Here is a 19,772-nt window from a genome sequence, read left to right on the forward strand (position 1 = left end):
AGCCTGCTGGCGGTCGAAGGCGAACGCCGCCAGCCGCTGGCGGCCGCAAAAACCCGCTGCGCCCGAGGAAGCCCACTGCGGGCACGCGCCGCCGCTTGTGGGCACAGGCCGGCGGCAACTACCGATCGTCGGAAAAAAAAGGAAAAAAAACAAAACCTAACTTGCGATCGGGATCGGGAGAACGAAGAAGTGTCGGCCGGTCGCGTGAGGGAAACAGCGATCGAGCCTAGGGTTTTTTTAGGGAGTGTTGCCGACGGAATATGCATTCCGTCGGTATACCTAATTTTTACCGACGGAATGAGTTATTCCGTCGGTAAATTCCTTGGTTCACTGACGGAAATCTGAATTCTGTCAGTAACACAACGAATTATCGATGGAATGAATCATTCCGTCGGTAAAAATTAAGTATACCGATAGAATATGAATTCCGTCGATATTTCAGTCGGAAATGTTATTTTGTTTTTTCTGATAGTGTTCTGAATATGTGCTTAATTTTAATTTTCTGACGATAAATAATGAATTAGCCGGTCAAAAAAATGATGAGATATAATATTATTTTTTAAAATAAAAAAAAAACTCAGGACGGTAGCACCCTCGTCCCCACCGCCTAAGCCCCAGCTTAGGATGGATAAGAGGGCCTCATGCGTTTTGTGCGTAGATCGACTTCATCCTAACATTTTCCGTTTCTAAAGGCGGTTCTGAATTATATTAGTCCAACTGTCCAACTAAATATGTATTATATATAACTAGTTGGATGTGAATGCACGTTTTTGAAGGACAAGCTAACGCCTTCGAGCATAGCATGTTATAGATTAGAAGATATACAGATTTATTTTATTGTTTTCGAGCGGACATGGATGAGCAATGTTTAATGGAAATCTAAATCTAAATCTAAAAAGGCAATGGAGTTTTTTGTTTGGTTTGGAGGTGGAGTATGGAGTTGGGTCTTGAAACCAATATATGGAGTCCGAGGAAGCTACCAAAATATGCATATGAGTAAAAGAGGATTATATTTAGATTCCACCAATAAACTTGGACCTCCTATCTAATTCACAATGTTTATAGATGATAGATTTGTTACTAACTAATTAGAAAATAATGTTTAGGTAAATGATAAAAATGGAACTAATATTTTAGATTTTTATACAAACATTTTTTTTTACCATAAACCTTAAAATATATTTAGCTAATTAATATAATCATATTTAAATATTTAAGTAAAACAGTAATTTTTTTTAATAAAAAAAATAGAATAGAGCATTATTTAAATTTTTTCAACCTGGGCGATTTGTAATGAGCAAAAATGCAAAAGGAAGTCACAAATTAAGTATTAATCAAAGAGCGTCCTACAAAATAAAGTTTGATTATCTTCAGAATTAATCGGTTCGAAAAATTAAATACTTGAATTATTCAATAAAAATATTTCATTAAGACTACATTTGGTTGGATGCAATTGTTGGATATTGGGGCCTTAAATGGACCAAAACGATTTAGAGGAAGGAAGCCATCAATTGTTGAAAGTCGTAATTGACTTCAAAATTGAAATCTACGATTCGCGTAGATAGATTTAGACTATTAATTTGCTCAAAACCGATTAAGGGTGAATGAGAAATTAATGTTTAAAGTCAACCCAAAATAACATTTGTTATTCATTAATAAAGTGCATAGGAGAATAGTCCCACATCGGAAATTTTCGATGTGTATTCTCTACTTATTAATGAAGATGTGTTAATGGAGTTAACACAAAAAATAAAAGGACAGGTGACCCCTTAGCCCAGGGCGAGCAGGCGCTCGCACCTGTGAGCCCGCCACGTGCGCAATGGGCGCACTTTGCACTTTGCACTTTGCACTTTGCACTTACGCATCGTCGCGAGGAGCAATGAGGAGCTTAAATTTATGCTCCAGGTGACATTGCAGTGCCTCCGTGGCACTCGGGTGACGTGTCAGGCTCTTACCTGACGTGGCAGCGCCTATGCGGCATCCTCGTGGGCAAAGGGAGATGACTGGATAGTTGACTTAGGGAATGGATGACTACCGTTGATCAACGTTGATCAAATAGATATGATGGATCGCTTGTGATGCGATCTAGAGCGTTGGATCGCAAAGAGTAATGATCTGACGGCCTGGGATGAGGCTTGATCTGAAGCATTGAATCAATGGATCCAGATCCGATGACTGATGACAATAGGCGGGATCTGAGGGTCACAACTCCTCAGATCTGATGGATGAGATTGAAGTGGGCTTGGTGAAGGGTTACAACCCTTCAGAATAGATGATATAGATCGATCCAGCCCAAGGAACACATCCACTCACCCAAAGGACACTCAACCTCTTCGTTCAGTATAAATAGAACCCTCCAGATGATGGAATACTCACTCAATCTTCTCTTCTCTTCCTCAAGCATTCATCACATCTTGTGCATTCAAGAGTCCAAGAAGTCTACTAAAGGTTCGCTGGTCTCGGAAGTCGGAGTGCTACGATTCCGAGACGTTCGTTGTCGTTGTATCTTGGGAACGAATTGCAACAATCCGTTAAGCACCGTAGCGGAGCAATATCGTTTACGGAGATAGTGTCGAACACTAGCATCGACGATCAGTTTGCATACTCCAGAAGCTACCCGGAGACAACAGTCGTAAACGATATTTCCTGCAAACTGATATGGCTACCAACGACATTCCGACGGCCGTTCCGACCATCGTTCCGACGGCCGTTCCAACCATCGTTCCGACCGCCATTCCGACAACCATTCCGCACGGAGAAAAGCCGGAGAAATTCACCGGAACCGACTTCAAAAGATGGCAACAAAAGATGTTGTTTTATCTAACAACGCTAAACCTTGTACGGTTTTTGCACGAAGACACGCCAGCCGCTACGGAAGGAAGTAAGGCTGCTAGCAATGCGTGGTCTCATGGAGATTTTCTGTGCCGCAATTATATACTCAACGCCTTGGACAACACGTTATATAACGTATATTGTTCTCTGGAGACGGCAAAATCTTTGTGGGAATCCCTTGAGAAAAAATACAAGACCGAAAATGCTGGATTGAAGAAATTCATCGTCGGTCGATTTCTGGATTTCAAGATGGTGGACTCAAAAAGCGTCTCATCTCAAGTCCAAGATATGCAATTAATACTGCATGATCTGGACGCCGAAGGCATGAAGCTGAACGAGACATTCGCAGTTGCTGCGGTAATTGAGAAGCTCCCTCCGTCATGGAAGGATTTCAAGAATTACTTAAAGCACAAGCAAAAGGAAATAGGGCTGCAAGACCTGATCCTGAGGCTACGAATAGAAGAGGATAATCGAAAGTTATCCGACTCCAGAGGAACCAAGCGGACTATAGACGAAATGTCCAACCTGGTCGAGCCGAACGCCAAAAAGCCGAAGCAGTTCAAAAGGAAGGCTCAAGCAAAGAAGTTCAAAGGCTCCTGCTACAACTGTGGAAAGGCAGGACACCTATCCAAGGACTGCAGACGCCCAAAGAAGCCAACCAAGGGGCCAAAGGATGTTGCGAATCATGTCGCAACCTCTCTTGAGGACTTGGATCTCACTGCGGTTGTATTTGAAGCCAACTTGGTGGATACCAACCCGAAGCAGTGGTTCATTGATACTGGAGCAACTCGTCATATCTGTTCCGATAAAGCGATGTTCTCCAAGTATACTCCGATAAATGGCAGGAAGCTCTATATGGGTAATTCCACGACGTCGCCAATTGTTGGATTCGGAAAGGTTGTTCTGAAGATGACGTCCGGAAAGGAGCTAACACTCATTGATGTACTCCATGTTCCCGACATCAGTAAGAACCTAGTTTCTGGAGCGGCATTGGTCAAGGCCGGATTTAGGCTAGTGTTCCAGTCAGACAACTTTGTACTTACGAAGAATGGTGTCTTCGTAGGAAAGGGGTACCTAGAAAAGGGTCTATTCAAAATGGTTGTAATGCCTGTACTCCGAAATTTTGATGGTAATAAAATAAATGCTTCCAGCTATGTTGTTGAGTGTTTTAATTTATGACATGATCGACTCGGACATGTGAATAATAATACTCTCAAACGTCTCGTCAAATTAAATTTATTACAAAACGTCAATGTTGACGGAACACTCAAATGTGAAGTGTGCGTGGAAGCGAAAATGACGAAACTACCTTTTCATTCGGTGGAAAGGACGACAACTCCTCTAGAGTTAATACATAGTGATCTATGTGACTTGAAATTTGTGCAAACTAGAGGAGGTAAAAAATATTTTATTACTTTTATCGATGACTGCACAAAGTTCTGTTATGTCTTTCTTTTAAGAAGTAAAGACGAAGCCCTAGAGGCGTTCAGAACCTATAAAACAGAAGTTGAAAACCAACTTGACAAACGAATTAAAATAATTCGAAGCGATAGAGGTGGAGAATATGGTGCACCGTTTGATGAATTTTGTACAGAATCTGGCATTATCCATCAAACAACGGCGCCTTACTCACCTCAATCAAACAGTATTGCCGAACGTAAAAATCGGACACTAAAAGAAATGATGAATGCCTTGTTGATAAATTCAGGCTTACCTCAAAACTTGTGGGGGGAAGCAATATTATCGGCAAATCACATTCTCAACAGAATCCCTCATAAGAAAAATGATAAAACTCCATATGAACTATGGAAAGGCCACGAGCCATCGTACAAATACCTGAAAGTGTGGGGGTGCTTGGCAAAGGTCGAAGTACCTAAACCAAAGCAAGTAAAGATCGGACCTAAAACGTTCGATGCGATATTTGTCGGATATGCCCATAATAGTAGTGCATATTGTTTCCTAGTTCACAAATCAGATATTCCTGATATACATGTGGGAACAACCATAGAATCTCGAAATGCGATATTCTTTGAAAACGTATTCCCAAATAAAAAGGGAAACGTTGAAAGTGATAACAACGGAAGTTCAAACAAAAATGACGTTACCGAACTTAGTTGTTATAAAAGGACTATTGACGATCAAAGTGAAGAGCCACGTCGTAGCAAACGGGCTAGAGTTGAGAAATCGTTCGGGCCAGATTTCATGACTTTCATGTCGGAAATGGAACCAAGAACATTAAGTGAAGCTCTCTCTAGACCCGATGCTCCAATGTGGAAAGAAGCTGTCAATAGTGAAATTGAGTCTATCATGAATAATCATACTTGGGAATTAGTAGACCTTCCTTCTGGTAATAAACCATTAGGTTGTAAGTGGATACTAAAACGTAAGTATAAAGCTGATGGATCAATTGACAAGTATAAGGCCAGACTTGTAGCCAAGGGGTACAAGCAAGAGGAAGGCCTTAATTACTTCGATACATACTCACCGGTGACAAGGATTACGTCCATACGAGTGCTAATAGCCATTGCAGCACTGTATGACCTTGAAATACATCAAATGGATGTTAAGACTGCATTCTTAAATGGTGAGTTGGAAGAAGAAATTTATATGGAGCAACCCGAAGGGTTCGTAGCTCCTAGGAATGAGAAAAAGGTGTGTCGACTTGTTAAGTCGTTATACGGACTTAAGCAAGCGCCTAAACAATGGCACGAAAAATTTGACAAAGTAATGTTGTCAAACGAATTCAGAATAAATGAATGTGACAAATGCATTTATGTCAAAAACACACCTGAAGGCTATGTAATTGTCTGTCTATACGTAGACGACATGCTAATAATGGGCAGTAATCATGATGTAATCATGACTACAAAGAAAATGTTGACCAAAAATTTTGATATGAAAGATATGGGTCAAGCAGATGTTATATTGGGAATTAAAATTCTCAGGACATCAGAAGGGATAGTTTTAACACAATCCCATTATGTAGAATCTGTATTGAAAAAATTCAATGCGTACGATCTCTCTACAGTGAAAACACCTATGGATCTAAGTCAACACTTAGCAAAAAACCATGGTGAGACCATATCGCAGTTGGAATATTCTCGGATAATAGGCAGTTTGATGTATCTCACAAACTGCACACGTCCGGATATTGCCTGTACGGTCAACAAACTAAGTCGTTTTACGAGTAATCCAAACGACACCCATTGGAAAGCATTGATGCGAGTTCTCAGATATTTGAAATATACTATGAACTATGGATTACATTATGGAAAATATCCCGCTGTGTTGGAAGGATATTGTGATGCTAATTGGATATCAGATACAAAAGACTCCAAATCCACTAGTGGATATGTATTCACGATCGGTGGGGGAGCAGTATCTTGGAAATCCACTAAGCAGACTTGCATTGCTCGGTCAACTATAGAATCCGAGTTTATAGCACTAGACAAAGCAGCTGAGGAAGTTGAACGGCTGCGGAATTTCTTGGAAGATATTCCGAGCTGGATGAAACCTGTGCCTGCCGTACTAATCCACTGTGATAGTCAATCGGCGATTGGAAGGGCACAGAGTAATATGTATAATGGGAAGTCACGACATATACGTCGTAGACATAATACCATTAGGCAGTTGATCTCGAATGGAGTGATTGCAATCGACTATGTTAAGTCCAAAGATAATTTGACAGATCCTCTAACGAAGGGGTTGAGTCGAGATCAAGTATACTGCTCATCTAGAGGAATGAGATTAAAAATCTACAACTAAAAACGACTGTAGCGGTAACCCAACCTTGTTAACTGGAGATCCCAAGATCTTGGTTCAATGGGACAACGAAGTTACAGAAGTTGTGGTCCAGCACATTAGATAGTTTATCTCTATCCCAATCCTAGGATGAATTTGTGCTGTCCTACCTCATGTAGTGAGGTTAAGCTTATGCTTTTAGTGACTTCTATACCTGATAAGGTGGAGTATGGTAGGATACTCTTGATAGAAGTGTCACCTATGTGAGTGTGAAGACAGGCCGCTTCAATGAAACACTCATGAATCCAAGATGGTATCCATGGCCGAAACGGAACCAACCATGAGAACCTAAAGTAGGTGAGATAGATCTCTGTGTGGGTGTTATTGTCTAAGTATACACCAACATCTGAGCAGTTCAAGACATCACGTTCACTGCGCAGCCTAGTATACTCGATAGTATTTCACTACGGAAGGTTCAAAGCCACAAGTTACCTCTCCCGATGCAGTGACTTATCGATTGGACTCTTGTAAAATGTCAGCATGCATACACGCATTGCATTAATTTCCATTCATGTGGGGGATTGTTGGATATTGGGGCCTTAAATGGACCAAAACGATTTAGAGGAAGGAAGCCATCAATTGTTGAAAGTCGTAATTGACTTCAAAATTGAAATCTACGATTCGCGTAAATAGATTTAGACTATTAATTTGCTCAAAACCGATTAAGGGTGAATGAGAAATTAATGTTTAAAGTCAACCCAAAATAACATTTGTTATTCATTAATAAAGTGCATAGGAGAATAGTCCCACATCGGGAATTTTCGATGTGTATTCTCTACTTATTAATGAAGATGTGTTAATGGAGTTAACACAAAAAATAAAAGGACAGGTGACCCCTTAGCCCAGGGCGAGCAGGTGCTCGCACCTGTGAGCCCGCCACCCGCTACGTGCGCACGTGCACACGTGCGCAATGGGCGCTTTGTAGGCGTACTTTGCACTTCGCCAGGTGACATTGCAGTGCCTGCGTGGCACTCGGGTGATGTGTCAGGTTCTTACCTGACGTGGCAGCGCCTATGCGGCATCCTCGTGGGCAAAGGGAGATGACTGGACAGTTGACTTAGGGAATGGATGGCTACCGTTGATCAACGTTGATCAAATAGATATGATGGATCGCTTGTGATGCGATCTAGAGCGTTGGATCGCAAAGAGTAACGAACCGACGGCCTGGGATGAGGCTTGATCTGAAGCATCGAATCAATGGATCGCAAAGAGTATTACATTCTTTTGTTTGATATCCATTATTTTTTATAAGAAATGTAATTCATATTATTATAAAATGACAAAAATATCCTGCGACTTCTACCGACGGCCGTTGCACCTCTATCGGAGCTTGCGACGGTCGACGATCGATGACGACCAATGACGGTGGCGGGCGACTGGCGACGGCGGGTGACCGACGACGGCCGGCGACGACCGGTGACCGATGGCGGCGCCGAGCGATGGGCGGGGGGCGGCCGACGGGCGACGGCTGACTAATGATATATTCAACATTCAAATTTTGATTAAATAATGACCTCATAATGTAATCGAATTACATAATATTTACTTTGTAATCCAGATTACAAAATTTCATCACCTTTTATAATCGAGATTACATTACATTACATTACAGGTTTAAAGTTAAAATAAACAAAATAATCAACGTTATAATGTAATCCTGATTATATTACAAGACATATTATACCCTTTGGTAGCTTTAAATATTTTATCTTGAAAATACAGTGCTAATGTAACACCTAATACTGGAGCGTGTAAAAATTATAGAATAATTATTACAATATATAACACTTAATATAATACCATTAGAGTATTGCAACATCTATTTATTATCTTTTATACATTGTAATAATTATTAAATAATTACTACAACTATTTTCAAGTAATTAGCAACTACTCTACATATACTATAAGAGTAGTTACTAGATAACTATTATAATTGTTTTCAAATGATTTTAATTAATTTAAAATAATTTTAAAGAAGTTTAAATAATTTTGACAAATTGGTAAGAGTATTTGGATATAATACAATTATGTTTAACTCTAAATTTTAAAATCTGGAAACCTGAATTATAAACTCTGAACATTAAAATAGTTAATTTGTTCACATTATAGTAGTTTAAAATAATATCTACATGTTATAACAACTAACTAATAGCTTCTAATATACGTTATAATTAAATCTTAAATTTTAAAATCTCAAATTTTAAATCATAAAATCTAACATTATTATATCAAAATATTTTTTTATCAACTTAATCAAAATTATTTAAATGTTATCAGTATTATTTTAAATTAATTAAAATTATTTTAAAATATCTACGGTAACTATTTAGTAATTTTAAATATTGTAACAGCGGCCGGTAATAGCTACAATAACATTGTATAAGCATGAGACAGACTTTTGATTTTTTTTTTAGCGTCCGTTTAATTTACTTTTGATTTTTTTTTTTTATTTTAATAAAAATAAAAATAAAAAAATAAAAATAAATAAATAAAAATAGAAAAAATAGATTGCGCTACGCCTGGGCAACTCAAATCCGTCCCCTAGTGCCGACCCCGAGGGAGGTAAATTGCGCTACGCCTGGGCAACTCAAATCCTGTAGAAATTAGACGAGCAGGAGAGAGTGAGAAAGCCAGAGGTGCGAAGACGATGGCGGCTGTCGTCGGGGAGGTGGACGTGGTGGATTTCGAGCCCGACGAAGATGATCTCATGGACGAGGACGTTGGTGCTGCTGAGGCCGACCCCTCCCCTGCTCCCAAGCTCCGATCCACGGTCGCCGGGAGCGGCTCCTCTGGATTAGAACCCAGGAAAACCAAAGGTCGCGGTTTCCGCGAGGAAGCAGGTCCCAATCGCGGCATCCGTCTCTCCGCCAGGGATTTTGATTCCCTTGACTCCGATGGAGGCCCCGGGCCGCAGCGGTGTAAGTTGGGGAAACCCTAACCCTAACACCGCCTTCCTTCTTATTGTCTTTTGGATTTCTAGGGCTTCAGGTTTAGCATAACTTTCCATTTTGCATGTTTATCTTACTATTTTTCCATTTCCCAACGTCGTGGGTTATTTTTGTCTATAAAAAAAAAAGATCTTATTGAAATAAGAAGGAAAGATTGAGGGAAACTCCTCCAAGATATGTTAGATGATGTCGCTGATGCTCCTATTTCTTAAAGATTGAGGCCTAATGGCAGTTAGTACTAATGCAATTTCACTTCCTGTTTGGAGTATGGTGTTATGCATTTGATTGATTAGCTGCATTTTTATCTCGGCACTTAATTCTTTGAAATCTTTGTACACCGTGTTTGGATTTTGATGTTCTGGATTTAATTGGTTAACTGCATTATTAGCTCAACGCTCAATATTTTGAATTCCTTGTACAAGCCCATAAACGTGTCGTTCTCTGAGCATAATTAATGTCCATTGTGATTGCCTAAGTGAAAGATTTTTTATTACGGGCGTTATTATGAGGCTTGGTATAAATTGAAAGGAAAGATGGCTGAATTTAGTGCTGAAAAGGTCCCTACAACAGCCTTCACATGTGAATTCAACCCTGCACGCACGATTATGTTTTTTGTGTAACTTTGTATAGTTACATGTCTTCTGTAGTTTTATTTATATGCAGTTTCCTTAATTCAACTACAACAACAACAACCAAGCCTTTTCCCACTAGGTGGGGTCGGCTGTATGAATCCTTTTACACCATTGAGCTCTATCTCCTATTATATCATCATCTATATTTAAATATATTTTATCTTGTTTTATTGTTGCTAACCAAGTCTTTTTTGGTCTTCCTCTTCCTCGTTTGATATGCATGTTTATCATAGTTTCACATCACCTAACTGGAGCATTTATTGGTCGTCTAAGTACATGTCCATACCATCTTAAACGTGTCTCTCGGAGTTTGTCCTCAATAGATGCAACTCCGACTTTATCTCTAATGCTCTCATTTCTTATTTTGTCCATCTTCGTATGTCCACACATCCACCTTAACATCCTCATCTCTGCAACTCTCATCTTATGCTCATGTGTTCGAGTCATAGCCCAACATTCAGCTCTATATAACATAGCATGTCTAACAACGGTTTTATAGAACTTACCTTTAAGTTTAAGAGGTACTTTACGATCACATAAAACACCCGACGCTCCCCTCCATTTCACCCATCCTGCTTGTATTCTATGTAAAACGTCTCTCTCAATTCCTCCATCATTTTGTAAAAATGATCCTAAATATTTAAATCTCTCTCATATTTCCTATCTTAACAATTGTTTCATTACTTCTAATATTGCTAAATTTAAATTTCATATATTCTGTCTTTAATCTACTAAGCTTAAAACCTTTCCCTTCTAGTGTTTCTCTCCAAGATTCTAGCTTAGCATTTACTCCTTTACGTGTCTCATCTACCAAAATAATATCATCTGCAAACAACATGCACCACGGTACTGTGTCTTGAATGTGCGCAGTGAGTTCGTCCATAATTAGTGTAAAAAGATAGGGACTTAGGGCTGATCTTTGATGTAACCCTATCTTTATTGGAAATGCTTCAGTTACTCCGCCTAAAGTCTTTACTCTGGTCGTTACATCCTCATACATATCCTTAATTAGTTCAATATATTTTACGTTAACACCTCTCTTTTCTAAAATTCTCCATATAATTTCTTTGGGATTCTATCATAAGCTATTTCTAAGTCAATGTATACCATGTGTAGATCTTGTTTTTGCTCCCGATATTTTTCAATTAATTGTCTAAGGAGATGTATAACTTCTATTGTTGACCTTCCAGGCATGAACCCAAATTGATTTCCTGTCAGGTCTCCTTCCTTAATCTTTTTTCTATTATTTTTTTTCACAATTTCATAGTATGACTCATTAGTTTAATACCCCTATAGTTTGCACAATTTTGTATGTCTCCCTTGTTCTAATATAAGGGAACTAGAGTACTTATCCTCCATTGATCAGACATTCTTTTCTTTTTCAATATCATGTTAAATAATTTTGTAAGCTATTCAATACCTTGTTTCCCTAAGCACTTCCATACCTCTATTGGAATATCATCTGGTCCAACGGCTTTTCCATTGTACATCTCATTTAAAGTTTGTTTTACTTCTGAAGTTTAAATTCTACGATAAAAATTAAAATTTCTATGCTCATTTGACCTAATTAAATTACCTAAGTTAAGTTGGTCACCTAAACCTTCATTAAAAAGTTGATAAAAATACCTCTTCCACCGCTCTTTTATTTCTCCATCATTTACTAATATCCTATTACATTCATCTTTAATATATTTTATTTGGCTAAGATCTCTTGTTTTTTTTTCTCTCACTTTAGCTATTCTATAAATATCTCTTTCCTCTTCTTTTGTATCCAATTTTTGATATAACCGTTCAAAAGTTTCATTTTTTGCTTCACTCACTACTTTTTTAGTTTCTTTCTGGGCTATTGTATATTTTTTTAAGTTTTCCTCATTCTTACAAATATATAATTCCTTATAAGCTATTCGTTTTTCCTTCACTTTCTCTTGTACTTTCTCATTCCACCACCAAGATTCTTTACTTAGTGGTGCATGTCCCTTTGACTCACCAAGTACACTCTTAGTTACTATTTTCAACTTTGATACCATCTTATCCCATGTTGTATTAGAGTCATCGTATATTTCACCTAATGCTTGTACTTTTACCTTCTCCTTAAATATATTTTGTTTCCTATCCTTTAACTTTCACCACTTAATTGTAGGAATTGTATATATTTTCTTTCTATTGATACTATGTTTGAGGCGTATATCCAACACTACTACCCGGTAGTTAAGCTTTCTCCAGAGATGACTTTGTAATTTTTACAAATCTTTCTATCCTTCTTCCTAACCATAAGAAAGTCAATTTGCGATTTATTATTCCCACTTTTGAATGTGACTAAGTGTTCTTCTCATTTCTTAAAAAACGGATTAGCTAATATAAGGTCATATGCTATCGCAAAATTTAATATAGTTTTCCCTTCCTCATTCCTCTTTCCAAACTCATAACTCCCATGTACTCTCTCATATTTCTCATTTTTCACTCCGACATGCCCATTTAGATCACCTCCTATTAAAATCATTTCATTCGGTGGAATATTTTGTAATATTTCATCTAAATCCTCCCAAAACCTTGATTTGATAGCTTTATCTAATCCTACTTGTGGTGCATATACGCTAATTATGTTCATAGTTTCTATCGCCACTATTATCTTAAGGGCTATAATTCTATCCCCTTTTCTAACTACTCCTACAACTTCACCCTTTAACAAATTATCTACAATGATACCCACTCCATTTCTTGCTTTACTCTTTCCAGTGTACCATAACTTAAAATCCGAGTTCTCTATCATCTTTGCCTTCTCGCCTATCCATTTTGTCTCTTGTACACACAAAATACTAATTTTTCTCCTAATCATCATATCTACTACCTCTATTGATTTACCAGTGAGAGTTCTTATATTCCATGTTCCAAATATTAGATTATTAGTTTTCCTATCATATTTGTTCTTATCTAACCTATGGTGTGAGAACTTTTGCCTATTTAACACTACACCCAAGTTCTCATGGAGATGTAGCGGTCCTTTCTGAGACGTTACAGTCGGACCTGTAACGCGAACTCTTGTATATTTATCACTACACCCGAGTTCTGGAGATGTAGCGGTCCTTGCCGAGACGTTATAGTCGGACCCTGCAACGCGTTCCTTCCGGGGAGCAACCTAGCATTAGCACAATAGTGTAATGGATTCATTAATTGAATATTTGCCATAGTTTGACACTGGCTGGCAACCTAACGCAACTCTCCTCTTTTATCCGGGCTTGGGACCGGCCATGACCGGTCATCATGGGTGGAGTTTGCAGTTTCCTTAATTATGGCATAATATTTTGAGTTAATCAAGAAAACTATTAGAAGAGATGTTCGTCTAATTATTTTTTCAACAAACCAGAAGAGTGTTATTAATAAGTGAGGAAAACATAGAAAATTTAGCATAAAATTCTTTGTGCTAATCTAGGATTTCAGTTATTGACTGGACTTGGACTGAGGACAAACTCGAATGTAATACATAACTTATAATTTGTGAAAAGTGATGGTATTCCTTTTTGACAACCTTGTTTTTTATCCGTTGAAGAACTTGTCAAGTTTATACTAAACAAGAAATTCATCTTTCTTAGAGTAGTAAATTTCGAACCGAGTTGAACATTTGATGTTATTTGTAAGAATATTTATAACTTGAAGTATGAACTAATTGCTAATTGTGTAGGTTATTTGTTTCTGTGATAGTGTCCTTGTGATTTTTTATTCCTTGTACATTTTGCTGCTAGTTCCAGAAGGCTACTGTTTTATGTTGCATTTGCTCCATTTTTGTGATGAATCTAACTTTTGCTGAATGGTGCCATTCATTGCTGGGATTGTATATGACAAGTGCAAATTTCATATTACAGCTATTGAGGGATGGATTGTGCTGGTAACTGGAATTCATGAAGAAGCACAGGAAGATGATCTGCACAATGCCTTTCGTGAATTTGGCCAAGTAAAAAATTTGCATTTAAATCTTGATCGTCGCACTGGTTTTGTTAAGGTAGGTATAATAATTTCTATAAACTCAGTCAAACAATCATCTTCAAACATTTTTATCCTTGTTAAAATTATCATGGATTGTTTTAGAATGATATTTGAACACAAAAGTAGTGTACAGAAAACTTTAAGCATTGTCAATTCTCAATACATATTATTATGGACAATTGTATTTCTGTAAACCTGGAATTTTACTGGTATGGAGATTGTCCTTGGATATGATAGTTTTTATATCAGTAATATTTTTTGAATTGAAGGGGAGGCAGTAATTTCCTTGTATTTTTAATAGGATGATTACTAGTAGAATTCTTAAAAATATGAAAGGCTAATGGAAAAAGACATTCAGATCAACTAATGGTGTTATTTGACTTGAGATTGTCAGCCATCCCTTTGGCAATGATTCTGGTGTCAACTGTCAGTCACACCCCCATGGATGAGTTTATTGTCAATCCTGAAGTCAATAGCATATATTGCCTTATTCTGTGATTGATGTTTTCTTTTATTAACTTAAAGACGAGATGTGTGTGGTTGTGGTTATTTGCACCGATAGGTTGTTACATAATGATTTGTTGGACAGGAAACACTAGGTTCTTGTTGGCTTGTTAGGTACTTCATAGATGTTATCTAGAATTGTTTCTGCTAAAAGTACATCTTGTGAAGTTGTTTTAAATATTTTCTGAGAATAACATCTTGAGGAAGTAGACCAATTTAAAGCAAGTTCTTCGTTTAAATATGATTAGATTAATGAAATATGCATGCCATTTTCATTTTTTTTGCCATTAAAGTTTTGAAATGCACATTTTTCTTCTTTAGGGTTACGCTCTGATTGAATATGAGAACTTTGATGAAGCCCAAGCTGCAATTACAACACTGAATGGAACTGAGCTCCTTACACAAACAATTTTTGTCGATTGGGCCTTCAGCAAAGGTCCTATGAAGCGTAGAAACACAAGGAGAAGGTAATGCCATATTAAACTATTTCTTTTTACTTATTTGGATAGCATACTAATTGTTCTTAGGAATCCTGATATGAATTTAGATTGATTTCATCTATATGTTTCAATGTTAAATATATTTTGGCCTTTTTTTTGTTTGATCTTTTTGCTTGTACATTTTGCAGCTTGATTTTGTCTTCTACATCACTGGAGCCAATGCCTCGTTGATATTATTATTAATACTACTGAATAGATTCCATGCTTCTCCCTTCCTTGAGTTTCCATTTTTTTAATAAAAATATTTTATAAAAATGCAGCAGCCTTTTCACTTTCCAATTGCTTTGTCTACTCTAAAAGATGAAGCCCTCTTTGATCGATTTGACTTCCTTTATCTTCAATCTTACTATGTAAATCCTACATCATCTATGTGACTGTGACTTAGCATGCCTTGAGCAAGTCAATGAAGTTGAGAATATTTTTATCTAGGACAGAGTTCCTAACGACATAGTGCAAGTTTACCCTACACGACATTACTTTCTTGCCTTCTCTGTTTCCTCAACAATGAAGCTGCTGATGTTTCACTTACATCTTCCTCATTTTGGCTCAAGATCAGCATCTTCTACATTCATGCCTTCCCTTTTGCCCTGACAGTGCCTTTCCATTCCTCTTCCACCTTTAACTGTCTTCTATGCAATGCCCTCAAGTTTAACTTTGGCTTCAATATGCCTGTGCCTGAGCACATTGACAACCAACTTCACCATGATAAGCTTGATTGTAAGGCGTGGGCTAGTAATGTGCAGGCTAAAGTCCATGACTGTCTTTGGTAAGCCTTGGCTCGTGGTGCACCTGCCCCAAAGTCAGGGTCTAAGTTTGAACAAAACAACGGAATGGATGGATATATAGATTCATCCTTCCTTCAATCTATCCATATAAATAAACAGAGCCTTAGCTAGACTTCAGAAGAGCAAGAAGGATTGTCATGTACTTTCATTAATCTTAAATACATGATTGATTTCTTGGGAAGCATTGATTCAGTCTTTTCTAATACCAATCCAACTTGCACAATTTTTATTAGTATCAATTGATTTTAATAAATTACTTGGGTTAATAATTACTTCAATAAATTATTATAACTACAGAAAATAAACAATTTTAAGGATATATCAGTATTGTTTAAACTACTGTTATGTATATTTCTGAGTTAACTTCAGAATTGCTCTCTAAATACTGGATTTGATTAAACCATTATTTCTTTATTTTTGTGCATTTTTTATTTTGTAACCATTGCGGATTTAAGGAGCATTGGTTTCTAGTTGTTTCTGGATTGATTCAATCACTTTCTGGAGAAATTGGTGTCTCTGTAGTAACCATAACCACATCTCCATAATAGTTTCATCTTCTTCACCAATCGCGTAAAGTGTGCGATCTACTCATACCCATACAACTTAAACCAGTCACCAATTGGAATGCCTCCTCCCTTGCTCCGTTCAGCCAGCCATTCTTTATTCCCTCTGATGTGGATGCAGTTTCCTCAAGCCCCCTCAGTGGTATGTTTTCTTAATTGGGTCTTCCTTCCAAACCTCATGTGTGGCTGACTCTTTGCCTCCATTCACCAACTAATAAGATTGTGTCACTCCTTAGCCCCAAGTTGCCACTAAATTTTCCCATGTTATCCTGCTTAGCCTTGGTCGCCACTCATTCATTGCTGGGAGAGGGGACACAAAGCCTTCGTTCCCCCTTGAGGCAATTTCGAAGAAGATGTTATACCTGTTTTTATTTTATTTTATTTTATTTTATTTTCCAATGCATATGAATTAATTTCAAATGTAGAAACCTGTTTACAAAATTGGAAAGTGATTAATAAAATTACAGATATTTTCTTTTCAATAGTATTTTTTATGAATTGGCAATTAGTTTTTTTTATTGATTCAAATGAGCTGTCCTTGTATCTATTTTCCTTTTGTATTTTTAATATGAATTAATTTCAAACGTGTAAATCTCTTTAGCAAGCTAGATGGAAGTGATTAATAGAAAATTTTATAACTGTTTTCTTTTCAGTTATATTGTATGAATTACCAAATATGTTTATTCAATTACATTTTATCTTTCATGTGATTAATATAATTTCTGATTTTGGTGGATTTTTTAGATTTTTTTTTTACTTGATACTACACAAATTCGAACATATTAAACATACATGATCTACCATAACGAATTAACAATAGATTGATATTTTATTGTAATTTTTTTTATGGTAGATCATGTATATTTCAAATTTGTGCATACACAGATTAGAATTGAATTTTGTTTCTATTATTTATTTGTTTAAACGATCTCTTTGAATACCCTATGGTGCTGTGCTTTAGAAAATTTGGCCATCCTAATGTCATGTGTTGTAAATGCTGAGGTTACAGTTTGTATTTCGAAGCTGTAGAATTCAATGGGCCCTTCACAAAATCACCAGCATTTCCATGTGTTTAGAAACCCCTCTTAAATAATTGCAGCTCTATCTTAGAATTGTGTTTCACACTACAGATCCCCACGAGCTCATCGTTCAAGGAGTCCTCCGAGGAGGAGATACTAAAATCTGCTTTGCTTGACAAGCTGTGATTTGGGATGTTGTCCTTCCATTATGTCAGTCTATTTGAATTTGATGCGGAAGCACACTACTGGAGATGCTGTAAGATTTAACTATGAGAATGTATGAGTATTCTTGCCTATATTTCCTGTTTAATGCTACGTTGTCTGCTTTAGATATTCCCTGCAAACAACCGAATGATGTTAACTGTGTGGCAAGGTTGTTCTAATACATAGTTGCTATGGTTAGTTTTAGCATTTTCATTGATCTCTGTTGACTATTGCCATGCACAATGTCGTGATAGTTTTAACCAATGATATATTTAGTTCCTGGTTAGCAGAACTATCCCAACCTTTTTGATTTACAGATACATTGGAATGAACGTCTACTATGGCATTTGCCGCTTCCTGTCACAGGTGATTAGAATGGACTCGGAAATTGCTCTTTGATCAATGTAAGTCCGTGTGTCTTTCACCGACAGGAAAAAATATATTGAAAAATACTCCAATAACTCTGGGAACTCTAGCAATCCACCAATTGGTACATTTATAGGAATGGGTAAGGATTGATTCTGACAAATCTTCTCCCGTAGTGATGTGTTTGATTTATTTGATTTGCTTCTCTAGTTTTGAGGCAGTCGTGTGAAGCGTACGGGGGAATGACTTTTTTCAAGGAAAAAAAAATGAGAGGGGCTGATCAATCACAAATATGATAAAAAACTATTGTTTCGGTCATATTTCAATTACCAGAATTGAATATTCTTTAGGAAAAGGGAATAACGTTGAATGGATGAGGGGGAAGATTAAAATAATATAGGGTTCTTATTTTTATGTTGTTTATTTGAAAATAGAAGGAAATAAAAAATAATAAGATTATCCATTTATTACATATATAAATTTTATATATAGCGGACTTTCACTTGCAGAATTCTAGTGACTTTCACTGGTAGATTTGTCCGGATTCGATTTGGGGTGTCTGAAATTAATCTAGGTGCCGGGATGCCTTTCCATATTTTTATTTATTTTTTTATTTTATTTAAAAATATATTATATGTATTTAAGGTTTAAATAATTTAGGAGTTGAGTTATAACATGTTTTAGTCAATAAGATTTATTCTTAGGGTTAAGATTTTTATTTTAAATTATAGTATTTTAAATTAAAAATTTTAAATGTTCATGGGTATATTTTATGTATTTAGGATTTAAATTTTAAAATTTAAGAGCTATATTATAATGAGTTGAAGATAATAATTTTTTTTTAAGGTTCAAGTTTTCCTTTTGAATTATAATGTTTAAGTTAAATAATTTTAGGTATTCATGGATATAATATATATATTTTTATATTGCAGAAGTATGATTTAAGTTTTTTTTTTTTTTTAAAAATAAAAAAAAACAAAGAATCGAGACGCTTGGAGTAGGCGTTTCGACCAAAATCTAAAAAAAATAAATTTAAAAAAAAAACGATTCCAGACGCTGGGATCAACTCTAAGCGCCTCAACAAATTTATTACGGACTACCACTGCTTTTCACTCCGAACGACACTGGAACAGAAGGAACAACGCGCACTAGAAAATTCTACGGGGCTTTTCCATGGCATTCACGTTGTCGAAATATTCCATAACGTTATCATGCTCAAGTTAGATGTTTCTCCTCTTCAGAGTTTTATCTGTTCTCTTTAATTATACATGGTTGACAGCAACGGCTTCTAAACTGACCTAGAAGTTGAACGAGCCAAACGAGGAACAAAGGATCTAGTTATATGGAGAAAATATTTTATTTAATTATGCACGATCAAACTAGTACAAACTTGATTATTTGATAGAGGCAAAGGATCGAGTTGGTTTTTTCCTCAGGTTTCTTAGCTGAAATCCTAGGCAAAGCTTTATTGGCCTGTAGCTATTGACTCGTTCGTTGCCCAACTGGAACTGTTGTTCCCTCTCGGACCTAGGTGCGAAGATGGACGTATTGTTGGATAAAAATAATTTGTTGGTGGAGATTGTCGAACTTAGCTGAATTTAAAATTATAAAAATCTAAATTTAACTTACAATTG

The 19,772-nt window shown here is 36.7% G+C and overlaps 1 protein-coding gene across 1 annotated transcript; it reads left to right on the forward strand.

Moving 5' to 3' along the window:
- The first annotated feature begins 9,203 nt into the window (after positions 1-9,203).
- On the forward strand, positions 9,204-17,989 carry LOC122029810 (RNA-binding protein Y14A-like). The gene is made up of 4 exons (XM_042588940.1): positions 9,204-9,554; positions 14,077-14,213; positions 15,023-15,168; positions 17,680-17,989. The coding sequence occupies exons 1-4, from the start codon at positions 9,284-9,286 to the stop codon at positions 17,726-17,728; spliced, it is 603 nt and encodes a 200-aa protein (XP_042444874.1). The 5' UTR covers positions 9,204-9,283; the 3' UTR covers positions 17,729-17,989.
- The last annotated feature ends 1,783 nt before the right edge of the window (positions 17,990-19,772 follow it).

Source organism: Zingiber officinale, chromosome 10B, assembly GCF_018446385.1.
Source record: "Zingiber officinale cultivar Zhangliang chromosome 10B, Zo_v1.1, whole genome shotgun sequence".
NCBI lineage: Eukaryota > Viridiplantae > Streptophyta > Magnoliopsida > Zingiberales > Zingiberaceae > Zingiber > Zingiber officinale.

What these genes read in the sequence shown, in the direction of transcription:
- LOC122029810 (XM_042588940.1), top strand. Translation starts at nt 9,284, where the DNA reads ATGGCGGCTGTCGTCGGGGAGGTGGACGTGGTGGATTTCGAGCCCGAC. An exon ending in AGGCCCCGGGCCGCAGCGGT is followed by an intron (nt 9,555 to 14,076) that starts GTAAGTTGGGGA and finishes TTCATATTACAG; the next exon opens with CTATTGAGGGATGGATTGTG. An exon ending in GTCGCACTGGTTTTGTTAAG is followed by an intron (nt 14,214 to 15,022) that starts GTAGGTATAATA and finishes TTTCTTCTTTAG; the next exon opens with GGTTACGCTCTGATTGAATA.